At 37.7% G+C, this 21,244-nt stretch overlaps 1 protein-coding gene across 5 annotated transcripts; it reads left to right on the top strand.

Annotated features, from left to right (window-relative positions):
• Window positions 1-15: 15 nt before the first annotated feature.
• Window positions 16-19,756, top strand: LOC311065767 (protein NLRC3-like). Of its 5 annotated transcripts, none has more exons than XM_084086504.1 (9): window positions 36-143; window positions 949-1,030; window positions 8,341-8,426; window positions 8,654-10,426; window positions 10,866-11,039; window positions 11,826-11,999; window positions 15,088-15,261; window positions 18,902-19,063; window positions 19,526-19,756. In XM_084086504.1, exons 3-9 carry the CDS (start codon window positions 8,377-8,379, stop codon window positions 19,530-19,532), a joined length of 2,514 nt encoding a protein of 837 aa, XP_083942630.1. In that variant the 5' UTR covers window positions 36-143; window positions 949-1,030; window positions 8,341-8,376; the 3' UTR covers window positions 19,533-19,756. The 5 variants fall into 5 exon arrangements, with proteins under 5 accessions (XP_083942629.1, XP_083942633.1, XP_083942630.1 ...); XM_084086506.1 differs by having other exon boundaries at window positions 88-143; window positions 949-1,042; XM_084086505.1 differs by having other exon boundaries at window positions 101-143; window positions 960-1,030.
• Window positions 19,757-21,244: the final 1,488 nt, after the last annotated feature.

Below are 21,244 nucleotides of genomic sequence, written 5' to 3'. Positions count from 1 at the left end.
ATGTAATTTTTCTCCAATCAGAAACAAGCTAGAGTGAGGACACTCATACTGAAAATGCACAGTTAGACCCTCCCCCCACTAAGAAGACAGTAGACATATTCAACATCTGCTGCTGCATTTATTGAACAAAACTTGTTTTGAAGGTATGAAAGTAAATTTTTTCATGAGATATATTTTTTGTCATACTGTCCAGACATTTTGTATGAATTAATCAAAACTTACTTAGTTTGAATTATTGTTTTGTTGACTTCTAAGTGACATGGTTAGCATGTGTCAAAGTCAGTGTGTCTAGCAGGCACATGATGTTCTGTCATGGCTGATAGGGTTGGGGACAGTTGCAACAAGTTATAAATTGCATGTTTAATAAAGGTTTGTTGCATTGCAAATTGTTCAATTCTTCCTGTCTGACACTGAAATATGGAGAGATTGAATAGCATCTGTAACACCTGCACACTGAATCTATGTAGGCCTATGTTCTACACATAAACAAAAAAAACTCAATAACTGTTATTTGATAAATATGACTAAATAAATAAATTATAGGCTACAATAATATTATTGAAATAAATAATACTATAATATTATAGTAGGCCTAAAACAGTTAATATTTTCAGAATTATATGCTCATTGAGACAAAAAGCTAAAATTAATTAGAGAAATTTAAGGTATTTTTAACATGTTGCAACCGTCCCTGGGTTGTGTTGCAACCGTCCCCTGGGTCGGGGTCAGTTGCAACATCGGACTTCTTCAATTCAAATAAATACTGTGAACGATATGTCATATATAATCAACTTTAAATGGTATGGGTAATTAGAAGACAGATGCAAGTTTAATATATACAAATTTGGTTTGTCTAGTCCAAATAGTCTCTGAGTAACTGAGAGAAATGCAAAAAGTGTTGCAACTGTCCCCGGTCTCCCCTAATGTGTAACAGTATTTTTTTTTTAGTTGCTTATAAGGAATTTATGTGTAGCCTACTTGATGGGAAGCTATAAACATTTTGAGAACCTGTCTATTAACCTTGATCAAGGTGAGTCTTCAGGTGAGGTGCTTAAAAGTGACTTTCTCATTAGCTACTAACTTAAACATGAAGTACTGAACTAAAAATTTACATCTTGCTCTTATCTTAATTTTCTCAGACACATAGGACCGATTTGCTTAAAACAAATTTTTAATGTATTTTTTTAATGCAGATTGGGGAACATTTTAAACACCCTAAGGGACCGTTCGGTATTTATGGAATGGACCACCGGAGGAAAATAGGGGAGGGTCATGTCTTTTTATTCTTTGTTGAGGGGAGGGTCATCCAATTTTTTTTAGTCTAGGGGGAAGGTCACCCAACTTTTGTATTCATGAAAACAGCAAAATTTCAATGTGGCTTGTTTTGCTTATTTTTTTCCATCGCTAGCAGATGGGTCTGACCCTACATAAGTTCAGTTTGGCGCTGTTTGACAGTGCGTGCGCGCTTCGGGGCGTACACGCTCAGAAAAAGTGCATCATGTCAGAACAGAACGCCAATTAAATGTTTACCCGGCAAAGCTTTAAAGCACAAGCAAATAATTAACTTTTGTGATTGTGAATAAGTGCAGTGTCCTGTGAGTGTAACTCTACTGCTGCATTAACATACCGGTACAGTATTGGGACTGAGGCACCAGAACTGCAGCTGATGTGCGCTGTAGCACGATACTACCATATTTTAGTTTCCATGCTTATTATGTTTCCACAACAATGTTAGTGAGTAAATCTACTGAAATGGCCACCATAACAGTGGAGTGTGATGTGTAAGATGAGAAAGCAGAGGTTAACGCCTGTTTCACACATACTCCGTGTGGAGTGCATATGCGGTGCAGGAGCAGCACGCTATAGTGCTTTCACATATGCTGCGTTTGCAGTGCGTAACTGATCCGCGGCTGTACCACAAACACATACACACCATTTTTATTTCAAAACCAGAAGTTGTCAGCAACTTTTATTAAAAAAAAAAGGTTTTGTCAGCATTGCGATTCTCTCTATACACATACACTCTTTAATAGACGTATTCACGTTTAAACACAATTTAAACAACGTATTATTCAATGCATTACTTATAGATTTATATATTAAATTGCTCAAGCAAGTGGTAAAATATTTAACCATGTACTTATATTAAAGTCTCAAACATTTTAAATTAAAACTTAAAATTGACAAAAAGAAATATTATATTGCATTTAAATTTTAATACAATAAATATTGTATCTCACAAAGAACTTGTTTTTCCACCTCCACGAATGAGACGAGTGTTGTTCATTATGTCGCCTTGTTGAGGTAAATAGTTTCCCTTGCTTTACCCCGGTCTTAAAGTAAAAAGATGTGAAAAATAGTAGTATTTAATTAAATACATTTATGGTGAGATTACTACATTTTATTTAACACAATCTGTGTTCATTTTGACCACGAAACATGCGCTGTCACTTTAATTCAGCATTTGCAGCAGAGCAGAAATAGACACTGTGCAGAAACGATCTCTGCACTGCTATACCTACGCACCGCACCTGGAACGCATTGCCGGGGACCGCATCCGCGTGCAGTGTGAAAGCTCTGTTAACATTGGTACAGAAATAAAGACGCACTGCAAACGGAGTATGTGTGAAACGGGTGTAAGTCGTTTGCCATGGTTGTAAAAAAAACAAACAATGGCTATCTGACATCTTTGCCAAGCGCAAACCAGTACAGAAGTAATCAATAAATTATCTGGGAGGGTCATGCCTTTTTTCGCAATCATTTTGGAGGGTCATAGAAAAATGTATTGCTGGCGAAGGGAGGGCCAAGTCTATTTTGATTATAGATCTCAAAACTCCTCCGGTAGTCAAGTCAAGTTTATTTATATAGCGCTTTTCACAATACAGATTGTATCAAAGCAGCTTCACAGTATTAAATTAAAATAATACATCAATGCTTGTTTCTAGTGGAAAATGTCCACGTTTGGTAATGCTGATCAATAGTATTGTTGATTGATTAATTAAATTAAATATCCCAAATATCCCCAACTGAGCAAGCCAAAGGCAACAGTGGCAAGGAACCGAAAAACTCCATCAGGTGACCTAATGGAGAATAAAAAACCTTGGGAGAACCCAGGGCCAGTTCTCCTCTGGCGTTTATGAACTAGAGGTTGGATTTAACTGTAAGATTAAAAGTATTATATGAATGCCTGGCTGAAGAGATGCGTCTTTAATCTAGTTTTAAACTGGGAGAGCGAGTCTGAGCAACGAACAGTATCAGGAAGACTATTCCAGAGTTTTGGAGCTAAATGTGAAAATGCTCTCCCTCCTTTGGTGGATCTGGATATCCTAGGTATGGCCAAAAGCCTCGAATTTAGTGATCTTAAAGAGCGCGATGGATTATAGGGCGATAGAAGATCCGTTAAATAGACTGGAGCTAAACCGTTTAGGGCTTTATAAGTCAGTAGCAATACCTTGTAATTAATACGGAACTTTATAGGTAACCAATGTAGTGATGATAAAATTGGTGTTATATGATCATATTTTCTTGATCTAGTAAGAACTCTAGCGGCGGCATTTTGGACTAACTGTAGCTTGTTTATTGAGGATGCAGGACAACCGGCTAATAAAGTATTACAGTAATCTAGTCTCGAGCAGAGCATGTGAGCGGAGTGGAGCGGTGAGAATCTCCGCTCATCGCTCACGGAACTGTTCACCCCTCCGCTCCCCCGCTCAAAGCTACATCAGGCCGCTCCGCTCATTATCGCTCAGCACTCAATTCGCCCTCCACTCAAATCGCCCCCCGCTCGCTCCAAAAAAGGAAAAAAATCTACATGTAGGCTATATCACTTTTAGCTTAGACCACAGCCTTACCTCCTAAAGAACTAATGAGTAACAACATTTTTCAAATTGAAATGTTTTATTTCAAATTACAGGCTTATGTAAGAAGGAATATAGCCTACACAAAAAGTCCTGTAAAATTAAACGAATAAATGGGCCTAATAATATAAATAAAAATTATATAAACAAAAATATGCATACATTTTTTTAAAGTAAATTAACTATAAGGCCAGAATTTTGATAGCCTAAGTGAACTTTTGCGCAACACGCACGATTAAAATTTAAATTGGCTTCCATACACACAAACTGCTGTAAAATTAAACGAATAAATGGTCCTAATAATATAAATATTATTACGGACGACACAAATTCGTCTAAATAAAACAAACCATTAGGTCTACTTGAATGAAAAAACGAATTTGTTTGAATATTACGCTATATTTAATTTACACTTTGTTACAAGTTACCGTATTCAATTTGCTAACCTTTTGTTTTCTTCCCAGCGTGTTCGCGTAGCTCACGTTCATGTTTTCGAGAGATGTGTCTTTTGAGATTCCAAAATGAATCTTTGCTGACTGAAACGATGTCTCCACATTCGTTTTCTTGTACCACATTATCATTGTTAGTTAGTTTTATTATATTAATAGTAGCCTACACCTGTGTGACTTCTCATTTTCCTTTTTGAAGTAGCCTACTTTTTGAACTCAATTATTGAGCCGAGTTTTGACTGAAAATAGTCTACTGTTGATGACTATGCAAGACAGGTGGATCCTGGTTTAGGTTTGACTGAGCATGCTTCAGACTCGTGGTGTGAGCTGAGCGAAATTGGAGCGAAATTGGAGCGGGAAATAAAGCGACGCTCTGCTCTGCGCTCTGTCCAAGATCCGCCCGCTCCCGCTCCCCGCTCGCTCCCGCTCCACTCCGCTCACATGCTCTGGTCTCGAGGTCATGAATGCATGAACTAATTTTTCTGCATCAGAAACTGATAGCATGTTACGTAGCTTAGCAATGTTTCTAAGGTGGAAAAAGGCTGTTCTTGTAACATATGAAATATGATTTTCAAAAGACAGGTTGCAGTCTAGTATAACACCTAGGTCTTTTACTGTAGAGGATAAAGTAACAGGACATCCTACTATGTTAGTTGTAGTGTGAGAGGTTTTGTGGGCGGTTTTTTAAACCGATGATTAGTACCTCTGTCTAGTCTGGATTTAATAAAAGAAAATTGTGCGTCATCCAATCTTTTATATCTTTAACACACTCTGTCAAATTGGATAATTTAGCGTTTTCATCTGGCCGTGATGAAATATAGATTTGAGTGTCATCAGCATAACAATGGAAACTAATTCCATGTTTCCTTATAATATTTCCAAGTGGCAGCATATATATTGAGAATAACAGAGGGCCTAACACAGATCCCTGCGGCACTCCATAGTTTACTGGAGTTATGATCGATTTTTCTCCATTTAAATAGACAAAATGGTAGCGGTCAGATAAGTATGATCTGAACCAACTTAATGCTTGTCCTTGAACACCAGTATAATTTTGTAATCGATCTAAGAGTATTGTGTGATCTATAGTATCGAACGCAGCACTAAGATCAAGTAAAACTAGTATTGAGATACAGCCTTGGTCAGATGCTAAAAATAAGTCATTTGTAATTTTAACGAGCGCAGTTTCAGTGCTATGGTGCGGTCTGAATCCAGTTTCAGTGCTATGGTGCGGTCTGAATCCAGACTGAAACTTTTCATAGATGTCATTTTCTTGCAATAAAGAGCCCAGTTGAGCGGACACCACTTTTTCTAGTATTTTAGACATAAAAGGAAGATTTGAAATGGGTCTATAATTTGCTAGATTATGCGGGTCTAATTGTGGTTTCTTAATGAGAGGTTTTATAACTGCCAGTTTAAATGTTCTTGGAACATGACCTAAAGATAAAGATGAGTTAATAATATTGAGGAGAGGCTCTTCCACTATAGGTAACACTTCTTTCAGTACAGTAGTTTAGTTGGTATAGGATCTAGGGGTGGAACGGTACATGTATTCTTATTGAACCGAAACGGTACGGGCCGCACGGTTCGGTACATAAGTTTACACGGAGAATACACAGTATAAAAATAAATAAAACTCGCGTGCAAATGAATTAATGTAATGCGGAACTACTGTTAGATACGCGGGTTCTTTAGGGACACGACCTAATCTGTAGCCACGCCTTAGCTCTGAAGCAGGCTGCGAGGTAAAGATTGCAATTTGCAATTCTGGAATAGGCTATGTTGTGTGTGTGTGTGTGTGTGAGAGAGAGATAAAGAGAGAGAGAGAGGCGTGGTCGCGATCGAAAAGTCTGTGTGTGTGTAAACATAAAAACATACTCCGTCATTTTGTTTATGCAGGACATCATTCAAACTGCAAAGTGTTTAAGTTACTGTTACTTAAAAATTTTAAGGAAAACAAATATATTAATCTGAAATGTAGCAAATTAATTTTCAATTCATTCAGGTACAATTACCAAACATATCTCAAGGTATTTTTGTCTTTTTAGTAATTGAATTAATAAACTAATTATATAAAACTATTGTCAGTGCACTACAAATAAACTGGTTCTATGCCTTTACTTTATTAATAAATCTTATTTAAAAAATAAGACATTTATTTTCCTTTGGTGGTACAGCCTGAGACATGCACAAGCTTTCTGCATTTTTGTTTTGCTTTTCCCTCCATTGTACCGAACTCGTACCGAACCGTGATGTCTGAACCGAGGTATGAACCGAACCGTGACTTCTGTGTACCGTTCCACCCCTAATAGGATCTAATAAACATGTTGTTGTTTTAGATGAAATGATAAGTTTATTTAACTCTTTTTGTTCTATAGTTGTAAAGCACTGTAATTGTTCTTGCGTCGTGATAATTGAGGCTGAATTATAAGGCGCGATTGAGGATTGAACGTTTACAATTGTGGTTCTGATGTTTTCTATTTTCTCAGTGAAGAACTTCATGAAATCATTACTACTAAACTGTAACGGAATATTTTGTTCAGGTGACATCTGTTTATTTGTTAGTCTAGCCACGGTGCTAAATAAAAACCTAGGATTGTTTTGGTTGTTTTCTATTAGTTTGTGGAGGTGCTCAGCCCTGGCTGCTTTAAGGGCCTTTTTATAATGTGACATACTGTCTTTCCATGCGATTCTAAAGACATCTAAATTAGTTTGTTTCCATTTACGCTCTAAATTACGGGTTTCTCTCTTTAGAACATGCGTAGTATTGTTGTACCATGGTGCTTTACTTTTCTCTCTGACCTTTTTTAATCTAATGGGTGCAACAATATCCAATGTTCCAGAGAGAATGGTGCTCATAGTGCTAGTTAATTCCTCTAGTTCATCTGTTTGTTTGGGTTCACTGAGCAGCTGAGACAGATCAGATGAGCAATTTGAAAAATTATCTAAGGTGGATGGAAGGATTGTTCTGCCTGATCGATAATGCGGCGCAGCATGATATATTACAGGAGTACGTAATATGCAAGTTACCATGTAATGGTCAGTGACATCATCACTTTGTGGAATGATATCTATATCGGTTGGATCGGATCCATGTGATATAATTAAATCGAGTGTATGATTAAAATGATGAGTTGGTCCGGTAACGTTGGTAGCCCCTTAAATAAAGAATGAACAGTTCCTAACAATGTAGAAGGTTGTTGTTCCCCAGTCTGCACAGCTGCAGACTTATGTAACCCCCCCCGTGTGTAGTATGTATTATGTGTACTGTATAAAACGGGGGAGTTTTATAATATTATAATATATATCATATTTTATAACAATGTTTTGTAATCATCTAATGTTTTTAATGTTTAATGTTTTTAATTCGGCCTCTTTGTTTCAAACTGTGATATTAATACTGAATAGTGATGGGCGCTTTCAAAACGCTGCTTCATGAAGCTTCGAAACCTTTACGAATATTTTGTTCAGAATCAGTGGTTGGGAGCGCGTATCAAACTGCCAGAGTCACGTGATTTCAGTAAACGAGGCTTCGTTACGTCATAACTGTTTCGAAATTTCAATTGTTCACCGCTGGAGGGCGATGATCTCAGAGTTCCCGTCAGTCTAACAAAGTGGACTCTTTATCAGTAACAGTAACACCAACCAAAAAAAGACAAATATGAGACTTCGGTGTTTGTTTCTTCATAATGCTTTTTTTTTTTCTTTTTTTTTTTTAAATATAACTTTCTTGATTTGGTATGATGAATTTTGGTAACAACATACAATCGATACAAACTATTTGTCATGTATATTTTTAATTTAGGTGTGATTTCTATAGTTTATAACCGTTACGTTCAAGGACGTATTTATTTATTTATTATTATTATTATTTTCTTCTGAACTTCTTTGCTTTGCTTCTTTTCTTTCTTTTTTTTTCCTTTTTTTTTACATTTTAATTGTCCTGGTATGTAACCTAGCTGCAAACTAGCTTCCAATGAAATTTAAATACTTTTTATATGCCAGTGTCAGAATCAGTGTTTCTGATTCTTCAGACTTACTCGTGCAGCTCCATTAAGACTGAATAAATCATGGAGAACAAAGAAACTTTCAGCAATAGAGATTTGTCTACAGGATGCAGGTACGTCAAAGTCTTCCTAAGATCTTTATGTTACATAAAATATGTTGTATTTCACATAACATAGCAGTTCTGGGTGGTTGTAATGGTTGCTAAGGTGATATGAGTGGTTTTCTCTTATCTAGATAGATTTTGACATGGATCTAGATAGATTGATGTATTAACAAGTGTTTATTTGATCACTTTTACCTCTTTAATTTATGTTGTAATCTACTATTTTAATCTTTCAGTTGTGGCTCTCAACTGATGAAAAGCTCATTCAAATCAAATCTAATGAAGAAGTGTCTGTATGAAGGAACAGCAAATCAGGGAAACCCAACACTCCTGAATGAGATCTACACAGAGCTCTACATCACAGAGAGTGAGAGTGGAGGGATCAATAATGAGCATGAGGTGAGACAGATTGAGACACAATCCAGGAGAGCAGCAACAGAGGACACACCAATCAAATGCAATGACATCTTTAGACGTTTACCTGGACAAGACAAACCGATCAGAACTGTGCTGACAAAGGGAGTCGCTGGTATTGGAAAAACGGTCTCTGTGCAGAAGTTCATCCTGGACTGGGCTGAAGGGAAAGACAATCAGGATGTCCAACTCATATTTCCACTTTCTTTCAGAGAGCTCAACTTGATGAAGGACAAATCACTCAGTCTTTCAGATCTTCTTCATGTCCTTTTCCCTGAAATCAAGGAAATGAAACCATTCAGTGGAGAATATGAAGTGTTGTTCATCTTTGATGGTCTGGATGAGTGTCGTCTGCCTCTTAACTTTAAGAGCAATGTGAAACTGTGTAATATATCTGAATCAGCCCCAGTGGACATGCTGCTGACGAACCTCATTGCGGGGAATCTGCTTCCCTCTGCTCTCATCTGGATCACCTCCAGACCAGCAGCAGCTGATCTCATTCCCTCTGAGTGTGTCCATCGAGTGACAGAGGTACGAGGCTTCAATGAGCCACAGAAGGAGGAATACTTCAGGAAGAGAATCAGTGATCAGAGTCTGGCCAATACAATCATTGCACACCTGAAGTCATCAAGGAACCTCCACATCATGTGCAACCTCCCAGTGTTCTGCTGGATCTCAGCCACTGTTCTAGAGAAGATGTTGAGCGAAGCTGAGAGTGGAGAGGTTCCCAAGACTCTCACTCAAATGTACACACACTTCCTGATCATTCAGACCAACATCAAAGATAAAAAGGACTATGAGAAGAAAGTGAAAAATAAAGACATGATTGTCAAACTGGGGAAATTGGCTTTTCAGCAGCTTGTGAAAGGCAACCTGATCTTCTATGAGGAAGACCTGAGAGAGTGTGGCATTGACATGACAGAAGCATCATTGTACTCAGGATTGTGCACTCAGATCTTCAGAGAGGAGTTGGGCTTGTATCAGGGGAAAGTCTTCTGTTTTGTACATCTGAGCATTCAGGAACATCTAGCAGCTCTTTATGTGCACATCTCCTTTATAAATGACATCAATGTGTTTGACCAAGCCAAACAAAAAAATTTAAACGCAAAGAAACCTGTGTCATTATCTGAGCTGCATCAGAGAGTTGTGGATGAGGCTTTGCAGAGTAAGAACGGACATCTGGACCTTTTCCTGCTTTTCCTTTTGGGTCTCTCATTTGAGTCCAATCAGACTCTCTTACGAGAACTACTGACACAGACAGGAAGCTGCTCCTACAACAAAGAGGAAACAGTTGAGTACATCAAACAGAAGACCAGGGAGAAACACTCCCCAGAGAGATCCATCAATCTGTTCCACTGTCTAAATGAACTGGGTGATGATTCACTGATGCAGGAGGTCCAACATTATCTGAGATCAAGAAAAATAAAACAAACCAAACTCTCCTCTTCACAGTGGTCAGCTCTGGTTTATGTGTTGCTTACATCAGAGCAGAATATGGATGTTTTTGATTTAAAACAATTTATTGGAGCACAAAATAAAGCAGATAAAGTTATTCAGAATCTGCTGCCTGTGGTTAAAGAATCCAGATCAGTTCAGTAAGTCACACTGACTACAAACACTACACTGTTAAAACATGAGCACATTTATGATTTTAACATGTGCTTTCTTACCAAAGCAACAAAAAATTAAAATGTTCAGAAAATCCTGTTATTGAGATGTTTTGAGGCATTCTTACTAAAGCAGCTGAGGAGGTTTTTTTGTGTGTGTGTGTGTGGGAGCTGGATGATTGTAGAGGTCAGTGTGTAAGACATGATTGAATGTGATGGGGCTCAAAACCAGCAGCAAGTTTTTTAGCAGTGTCTTTTTCTATATATTGATGCTGTATGATTAGGATGGACTGTTGGACTGATGGACTGTTTGTCTTCTAATGATGTTAATGTGTTTTACTCTAAATAAATTTGATTTAGTAGTTTTCACATTTTCTTTAACTGCAGCTGGTGTCAGATCATCATTCATGTTCTCTAATCTCTACAGTCTGATTGATTGTGGTGTCACAGATGAAGGTTGTGCTGCTCTGGCTTCAGCTCTGAGATCAAACCCCTCACACCTGAGAGAACTGAATCTGTCATTGAATAAACTATGTGACTCAGGAGTGAAACTACTCTCTGCTGGAATGAGTGATCAGCACTGTAAACTGGAATCACTGTGGTAAGTTTGTATAAATCTGTCTATCATCCTCCATTTTCCTCTAATGCTTAATACTGAACAAAATGATAACAAAAACTAAACAAAAGCATTCCAAGTCTCTAACAATTTTGCAATATTTATAAGTATAAAGTTGATTGTGTGATGTGAAGATGTGACAACTGCTTTCATTTCATACCGATGTGTTGAGGATTTTGGGGTACTCACATAAAAAAAATTAAACATCGAAATTAGCCCCCTCAGGCACCCATGTACAGTAGTAACTTAGGCTGGACCTGTTATTTGTGTCATAGATTAAGTCTCTTTCTGATTGTGCAGTTCATGCTAATCTAAGCAGTACATAATAAACTGAGAGACTGAAGTGTGTGTGTGTGTGTGTGTGTGTGTGTGTGTGTGTGTGTGTGTGTGTGTGTGTGTGTGTGTGTGTGTGTGTGTGTGTGTGTGTGTGTGTGTGTGAGCTGGTACTGATCTATATGTATAGTGTAATTTTTAAGCGGATGTTCACTTTTATTGTATTGGGATAGAACTATATCTATTATGTATAGCGTAATCCTTATATGTATTTTGGAGTATGTATGTATTATGTATGTATCATGTATAGTTTATTTATTTTATATTTTTAGGGTGACAATTTGACCACCAGTCCAGGGACTGCAGATATAAAATAGCCTTCTGACTAATTCTGGCACACTGTACATTTGTGTATCATTGATGTATATTGTCCCTGTCAAATAAACCTGAAATAATTAAATACATTAATTAAATGTAGAGTGTCATTGCTCTCTACAGGTTGAGTTATTGTGGTGTCAAAGATGAAGGTTGTGCTGCTCTGGCTTCAGCTCTGAGATCAAACCCCTCACATCTGAAAAAACTAGATCTGACTCGAAATTATCTCAGAGACACAGGAGTGAAACTACTCTCTGCTGGACTGAATGATCCTCACTGTAAACTGGAGATACTGAGGTAAATCATTTATGTGAGATTCACACACACACACACACAGGCTATTGCTCTGACATAACAGCACATTTTTATCAGTTATTTTGTCTATGGGTCATCATATTTCTAACAGATTTCTGCTCATTCTAAATCAGATACAAATAAAGTACCACAGTAGGATTACATTTATTTGAATGCAATAGTGAGAGTGACTGCGTGTGTGAATAAATCCTACCTGTCTATGTAGCGTCTCTCTACTAAAATTTGGGTTTTAGTTACTATAAAATAGAAAGAAATATATGCTAAATATATGCTTCATTTCAGTTTTTAAGCTATTTTATTGATAAATCACAGGATAGTGTTGACATGAGTTTCTGCACTCATTGCACTGCACAGAAGAATGGGATCAGTAAAAGGGTGGACTCAAAAAAGTGTTGGTCATGTCAAAAACTAAACCCACTGCTCTTACTCCCCACACCACTACTCCAGTTATTAAATATGTTTATTTAGTAGTATTGCCAGGATCAACCAGATCATTGGGGGCAGGGTTAGTGTAAATAGCCTCTACCAACAATGAAGGGCTATTTGCACTTAGTGCAAAAAGACACTCTGGGAAAGGCACCAAGTGTAAAAAGGAGAGCCAAATCCTGTTACAAAAAAAATGCCTCACACACACAACACAGGTGAGACAAGGATCTTATTTAATGAACATAACTTCCTATACTTTTTATAAGGCAGATGTTGACCCTGGACCACGATCCAAAGTTGACGACGGCGGTACTTTATTCTGATAAATGCATAGCTACATGCCATATAAATAATTTATGGACATGAAACATTGATGTGATTGTAAATAATCTTATTCAATGCTAAGTAATATGAGATAAAACTAGCGCAGCTATGTAGGAAATCTGTCATCTGGGACAACAGTCAATATAATAAAAATAAACAAATAATAACATGTATAATGTTTTCTGATTCATATGTGTTTGTAACGTGGGGTGAGCTCAGAAACAAGGAGAGCCAGATCCAAATTCAGAATAACATTTAATGATACAAAGAAGAAGTGGGCCTGGAAACCAAGGTGGAGCAGGAAAGATTCTTAAAAACATTTTATGGTATTAAAATGAAGCCACTCAAGCACAATGTAGAAGTGGGTTTACACCTTAGACTGGACCTGTTAATCGTGATGTAGATTAAAGGGTTAGTTCATCCAAAGATGAAAATTATCTCATAATTTACTCACCCTCAAACCATCCTAGGGGTGTATTACTTCCTTCTTTCAGCCAAACACAATCAGGGTTATATTAAAAAAATATCCTGGCTCTTTCCAGCTTTATAATTGCTGTGAATGGTACCTCAGATTTTGAAGCCCAAAAAGTGCATCCATCCATCATAAAAGTAATCCATGACTCCAGGGGGTAAAGGCCTTCTGAAGTGAAGCAATGTGTTTTTGTAAGAAAAATATACATATTTATAACTTTATAAATTATAATCACTGACTTCCGTTAATGGCCTTATGCGAGTCTAGACGGAAGAGTGACCTCTGACCCGACACATGACATACTGATGAACACGAAAGTGCAGAGGATAGAGCAAAACAAAACACGGGTCATGAATTGGAAGTCTAAAATGGCAATTTTTAAAGAGAAATGTCAGAGCTTGAGTTTGTTGCCACACCCTATTTGTTTGAACTGTGAGAGGCGTCTGCTCTCACCTAAGCTTACGCTACTCCTACATCATGTGTCGGGACAGAGGTCACTCTTCCACCTAGACTCGCATACGGAAGTCAGTGATTATTGATTATGAAGTTATAAAACTTGGATATTTTTCTTACAAAAACGCATCACTTCAGAAGGCCTTTATTAACACCCTGGAGCCGTATGGATTAATTTTATGATGGATTGATGCGCTTTTTGGGGCTACAAAAAAATTGTACCATTCACACCAATTATAAAGCTTGAAAGGGCCAGGATATTTTTAATGTAAGAAAGTCATATACACATAGGATGGCTTAAGGGTGAGTAAATTATGGGATAATTTTCATTTTTGGGTGAACTAACTGTAAGGCCCGCTATATTGGTCCAATTGCCGGTTCGCCAATACACGGGGAAAGTATCACGTGTTCTGTCCTCACTCGTGCAAAGTATTGGTTGGTTAAATTTGTAATACATTAATCATATGTATTTACTCGTTAATTCATCTGACTCCATAAATGAAAAGGTTTTAATGATATCTGTGGATCATTAATCATGAGTGAATGTTTGACTATTCCGTTTAACTCTTCAATGAAAATAATATCAAAGTCAGTTAGAATAATCAAATGTAACAATTTATTATGTCAGGTAAATGTATCATGCCAATTTCATAATCAATTCAAAGATAATCGATACAAAACATCAAATGCTCTGGAATAGAGAGAAGATGCAAACCCAACTTTAAGAAATACGTGAGGCTAAGAGATCTCTCTCTCAGCCTCACGGGCCAATCTGAAGTACAGAAAAGGCCCCGAACTCCCTGCTGAATTTCATTAAATAGCCAGACCTCTTTCACATGGAAACGTGCTAACAAAAGAAATTTGCATTCAGAGGTAGCACCTCTGGGTGTAGGGAGACCATTTGTCTAGAGGCCAACCCCTCCTTGTGTGCTAGTTATCCATAAACCTTCAAAAACCTTATTACCTTTTGTTTTACTTATTTGGAAATAGGACATTTGTACCAGTCGCACAGTCACATTTTAAATGATACCAAACATGAAAATACTCTGTGATTATCATTCAACATTAAACTATACATTTTCTTGGGAGAAATCAGGTGATCATCTGAGCATGAGAGAGAGGGGGTGAGGGGAGAGGGAAAGAGATGTAGATGAAGTTGATTCGGAGGTGAGACTTTCGTCTTGATGGTGCACGAGAGCCAGTTCAAATGGTAATTTCCAGAGAGGTCCTTTTGTCCTCTCAGGGTCTGGTCACCCCCAAAACAGACTGTCTGGAATTTCCTAATTTATCAATTCTTACATAACCCTTTAAGTCTCTTTCCGATTGTGAAATTCCTGCTTATCTGAGCTGTATATCATGAACTGAGAGTCCGAAGAGTGTCATTGTTCTCTACAGGTTGAAGAATTGTTGTGTCACAGATGAAGGTTGTGCTGCTCTGACTTCAGCTCTGAGATCAAACCCCTCACACCTGAAAGAACTGGACCTGTCTGGAAATAACCTAGGAGATTCCGGAATGAAGCTAATCTCTGCTCTACTGAAGGATCCTCACTGTAAACTGGAAATACTGTGGTAAGATTGTATAAATGTGTCAACATCCATCTCCAGTTTCCTCATATTTCGAATATTGAACAAAATTAAAACAGAAACTATTGAAGAGGATGTTCTATTATTCATAAGGTTTCTCCCTAAAGTGACAATTTTTGTACTCAATAATAAAAAGTTGATTGTGTGATGTGAAGATGTGACATTCACTTTCATTGGTGGTGTTTGAGGAGATTCCCCCTTCCATGTGTGTAAAGCGCTTTGAGTACCCAGAAAAGTGCTATATAAATGTAACAAATTATTATTATTATTATTATTATTATTATTATTATCATCATATCATTGTCAGGTTTGGCATAGACGAAGCAGACAGAATGGTAAGTTAAATGCTTTAATTTGCAGAATGGATCGGTACAGCGAAACAGGTGAGTAAACAGTAAGTTGAATTTCAGATGATAGCTTAACTGAAGTGTAACCAAGTCTCTCTCTTTCTCTTGCAGATGATGAAGGAGTTCCTTAGAAGACGGAATGGTGACTGGCTGAGAAGTTCGGGATCGAAGGTAGGTATACAGGCAAGTATGGCAGAGAGTCTGTGTCATGTATAGACGAGATCAGACAATGACTGAATGTTTGTAGCAGGTATATATGGGTGAACTGATGATGAGGTCCAGGTGACGGTGATTAGTAATCAGGTGACAATGAGCGTGTGAATGACTGAGTGGGCGGAGTGAGGGAATGAGTGGAAGGAGATGGTGATGGAATCCTGACAGACAACTAATGGACATGAAAGAAATGAGGTTCGACTCCGAACTTGCAACATTTCTTTTGGATTGGTAAGTAAGATGCTGTTAGTATTTCGTTAGAAGTTTGTTTTATATGTTTGTGTAGTTTTTTCGGGAAGATATAACATAGAAATGTATCGAAGGCTGTTCGATAAACATATATATAACGTACATAAATATAGTATTGTAATATAGTACACATATAACAATCTCTATAGCTCTTTTTTTCTTGCCAACTACGTGACCTATATTATGTTTATTAAATGGCTTTCCTGAGGTAAATCTGACATAGGCTAATTGTTCTCCAGCTATGTTATTTACCTCTTCACGCTGATAAAAAAAACACAGATTGGTCGATATTATGTATGAGGAATACATTTTGGTAAGTCGTAGCCTACTGTATCTTTCAACAGTGTTCGTGTTTTTTTACTATTAGTAGAGATGATCAGTTCACGTGCGCTAGGGATCTGTCGTGTAACATTTACAAGCGCCAAAACGTAATAAAATTGACAGAATCTGAGAGCTGAGATTTTTTTATATCATAACTAACCTACTCTGTCTAGTCTGTCGGTCTCCGTGTCCTCTTTGCTTCGCGATTTTTCTGTGCGTGAGAAAATTGTGTGGCGTGAGAGCGTGTGAAAAGTGTCAATTGCGTGTGTCTCACGGTGAATGCGTGAGAGTTGGCAGCTCTGGTTATGTTGGCGCTAGCTTGGCCAACATCAGCGAATGCTGTCTGTCAAATTAATGTAATTCAAACTAACAATAAAAATGTAATATGAACAAAACGAATATGAACATATTCACTGGTAAAGGTGAAGGGGAGTAGCTTGAAGATGTCATATTTTAGCTTTTATAGCCTACTACAGTTGAATCAGATTGAATGCATTAATATTATGACCAGCAGCTACGCTAATTATTTCCCATCTGCTTTTCTGTTGTTATCTCGGGACGCTAGTCCCAAGGTAAATACAGATTGTCAGCTCCAGTTTGTATCCAGCCTCCCATGGAAACTACAGATGCCCCAACACCCGTGCAGAGACGACTCGAAGCCTGTGAAGAGACGACTCGACGCTGGTGATATGTTTATACCCTAAATTAATACATGATTAACTAACTGTATTTTTCTATGTACATTTCTGAAATGCACTTTTTTGTAAAGCTGCTTTGAAACAATATGTATTGTGAAAAGCGCTATACAAATAAATTTGAATTGAAGTGAATATTTCAAAATCACTGTGAAGGTAGGGGCGGAGCATAGAGACTATGCCGTTTCTCGGTTGTTACTCTAGAGTAGACCAACTCACTTTCTGGAGGTATACTGCCCCCATCTGGTATGGAATGTGGAGTATGAATTGATTTTTTGTCGGACATTACACAAGGCACCTTTAAAGCTTCAATTTTAGGTGAGACTTGAATTGTGCTTACCGCTGGGCATGGAGGTCGAACAGGGCAAGAGCTGAGAAGATGATTATCAGATGCACAATAGAGACAGAGTTTTTGAACAATTCGTCGTTGACGCTCTGAAGCTGGAAGATGGGCGGAGCCGAGATCCATAGGCTCTGGTGCTGGAGGAGTGACTGATGGAACCGTGGGCGGAGGACATACAGTGGGAGTCGGAGAATCACAGGCTGATAGTCTTTGCGAAACTCGAATGGATTTTTGAATTAATTTCTCAATTCCCAGACTGTCGTCGTAAACCACCATCAACTGACGAATGTTAGGGTTCAAACCATGACAAAAAGCTGTGATCAATGCTACCTCATTCCAACCACTGGATGCCGCTAAAGTGCGGAATAGTAAAGAGAAAGTACTCACAGAAGATTGGCCTTGACGAAGATTGTAGAGTTGATCATGTACTGATAGATCGGCAGCTGTTTGACCGAAAACTTCTTTGAAGTGTTGTATGAAACCGGAGAGGGATTTGACGACTTCCAAATCCGAATTCCACAGAGACTGTGCCCACTGAAGTGCTTGCCCAGACAGAAGTGAAATGATGAAAGCAACACGAGCTGAATCGTTGATGAATTGATGTTCTTGCATGGAGAAATACAAAGATACCTGAAGTAGAAACCCACTGCAGTCCTCCGCCTCACCGGAGAATGTCGCTGGTCGGGCCATGGGACACGCTGAGGCAGTGAACGAAGCAACAGGCGCTTGAGGAAGTGAAGCTGAAGAGGTGTGTTGATGAATGGCGATCGGATTGACAGGTGAATTCGCTGTGGATTCCGAAGGATTCTGCATGGTGGTCTGATCTTCTGTCAGGTTTGGCATAGACGAAGCAGACAGAATGGTAAGTTAAATGCTTTAATTTGCAGAATGGATCGGTACAGCAAAACAGGTGAGTAAACAGCAAGTTGAATTTCAGATGATAGCTTAACTGAAGTGTAACCAAGTCTCGCTCTCTCTTTCTCTTGCAGATGATTATGAAGGAGTTCCTTAGAAGACGGAATGGTGACTGGCTGAGAAGATCAGGATCGAAGGTAGGTATACAGGTAAGTATGGCAGAGATTCTGTGTCATGTATAGACGAGATCAGACAATGACTGAATGTTTGTAGCAGGTATATATGGGTGAACTGATGATGAGGTCCAGGTGACGGTGATTAGTAATCAGGTGACAATGAGCGTGTGAATGACTGAGTGGGCGGAGTGAGGGAATGAGTGGAAGGAGATGGTGATGGAATCCTGACAATCATACAGATAAAGTTCTCACATTATGATATTAAAATAAAGCCCCTCAAGCACCACGTAGAATTGGTTCTGCACCTTAGACTGGACCTGTTAATCGTGTCGTGGATTAAGTCTCTCTTTCTGATTGTAAAGTATCTGTTTATCTGAGCTGTATGTCCTGAAATGAGAGACTGAAGAGTGTCATTGTTCTCTACAGGTTGAGCGATTGTGGTGTCACAGATGAAGGTTGTGCTGCTCTGGCTTCAGCTCTGAGATCAAACCCCTCACACCTGAGAGAACTGGATCTGTCTGGAAACAAACTACGAGACACAGGAGTAAATCTACTCTCTGATATAAAGGATGAACTGAAGATGCTTCTGTAAGTTGTAATGATTATAACGTTTATATTTGAATTTGTTGCTATTGATTGTTATTAAGCAGTTTAATAATGAAGACCATGTTTGAGTAGTGCATTCATTATTAATGTGCAAAGAAAACAATGTATCTTAATGTTTAATTTAAATTTTAAAACAAGTATATAATCATTCCCAATCTTTAATTCTATCAAAATTATGTATTTCAAGAGAATTCTGCATTTGTCATTTTTAATAGAAGATAAAGGTAAATATGTGACACAAAAAGTATTTTTATGGATAAGAGTCAACGGTCAAATGCTGAATATTTAAAGGGGCTTTTACAGATCCATCTACCGGTACTGTAGTTGACACCATGTATCGCTGGGTTAATTTCATATTCACATTATTCATATGTGTTGAATTTATTTTTGAGTGTACAATAATAATAGTAATGTCGCAAACAATTTACTGTGTTTTACTTCCAGGTTTTAGCTGTTAGTCTGACCTTCTCTGGACCAGCTGATGGTGAATAAAGAGTCACTACAGACACATTACATTCAACAGATTCAACAGGCACAAACCCATAGCAATTATCACACACGGATGTGTTTGTGTAACTTTCCATATTTCCTGTTATCACAGTAAAGCTGCTTTAAAACAATAAATATTGTATAAAGTGCTATATAAATAAAGGTGACTTGACACTGAGTTGTTAGAAACAGGCTACGTTCTAGTGACGTCCTTACGTGTGTGTGTGTGTATATATATATATATATATATATATACATATACACACTTTTGCCGAGCCCGCACCCCGCACTGAAGTGAGCTCCGCTCGCACCAGACTTCTATGGGGTTAGAATTGTTGCATTATTCCAAATAAGTCACAAGACACTGAGTTGACACAACCGCTGAAACACGATGGTTAAAACCTGTGTATTTATTTTTAATTAACTTGATAAGATAAAAATACACATAATTTCCTGCCTGCCATTTCTCAATGTCTGTAATCTGATCCAATATGGAAGTGCCGCTTTAGTCTCTAGTGCCAGAAGCTTCAGTATAGTTTTAAGGCAAGCCGTTCTGTTCTTCTAAACACACAATCGAGAATGAGATGAGATAAACACATTCATATGAATAAGAGACTCATCATAGACACTTTCCATGATAGTTATGCAACTAGACTGTCACAGATTACAAGATACAGATTAAAAGATATGTTAAGAACATCTGAATCTCCAGTTAAGTTACACTTTAAAACACTTGTTAATATTTGATCAGAGGGGTGGATTGTTGACTTTGTGCTCTGTAAATAAACTTTATGCTTTGTTTTGGTCAGTCAGGCTTACGATGGGCAGTAAAATGTACCTTTTTATACTGTGGTGAAGGTAGACAGGGTCTGAAATTGTTCATCTTGTACGTCCAGCAGCGCGGCCCCTATTTTGTTTCTAGTTTTTCGATTTAATACTTTAATAATAGGAAAATAATGTCCTATTTATTATTTGATTATTTAATCTCCTGTTTAAAAATATGAAGATGCGCAAGAGTTAAAATGGTTTTCTGTCTTTAATTTTATCTCAAAATGATGGATGTCATTTTAAAAATGTGTAAATTAGCGGAAATTAGTTAATACAGCCTCTTAATAACATGAGGTAAACATAAAGCTGCTTGGTTTATATTTTTACGTATATAATTGCTGCCATAATAATGGCCCATTTAAAATAGTTTAATTGCTTTTCTTCTTTCTTCAATTAAATTACTGCACGATCTTGGTGTTTGTCAAAATCAGTAGGCCTATAGGTAATTTGGCCAGGGCTTTTTACGCAGGTGGTGGGTGAAAAACACTGGCATTCTGGATTTGGACAGCAATAAAATCACTGACTAGCTCCAGTAAATGTTGAAAATACCTTATGATCAAATGAGAAACAATTACTGTCCGAATAGGGCTATATTCAGCAAACAGATGCTTTGTAAAATGTGTAATCGGAATCCACAATATATTGGTTATCATATCTGTATCTGTCATCTCTATCTATCATATCTGTATATGTGTTAATCAAGCCGAAGATGGAAGCAGATATCATGGCTTTTTTAACCTGTACACCATTTTATCATAAAAGTACTAAACAGTTATGTTTTCTACTAAATGTATGTAAGGGATAATGTATAGTAAACCAGCATGATACACAGCTAATTACAAAATA

Source organism: Abramis brama (assembly GCF_963993115.1).
Source record: "Abramis brama genome assembly, chromosome: 16".
Lineage (NCBI taxonomy): Eukaryota > Metazoa > Chordata > Actinopteri > Cypriniformes > Leuciscidae > Abramis > Abramis brama.
The sequence above is the reverse complement of the archived record's forward strand: the minus strand, read 5'-3'. Positions and strand labels throughout refer to the sequence as shown.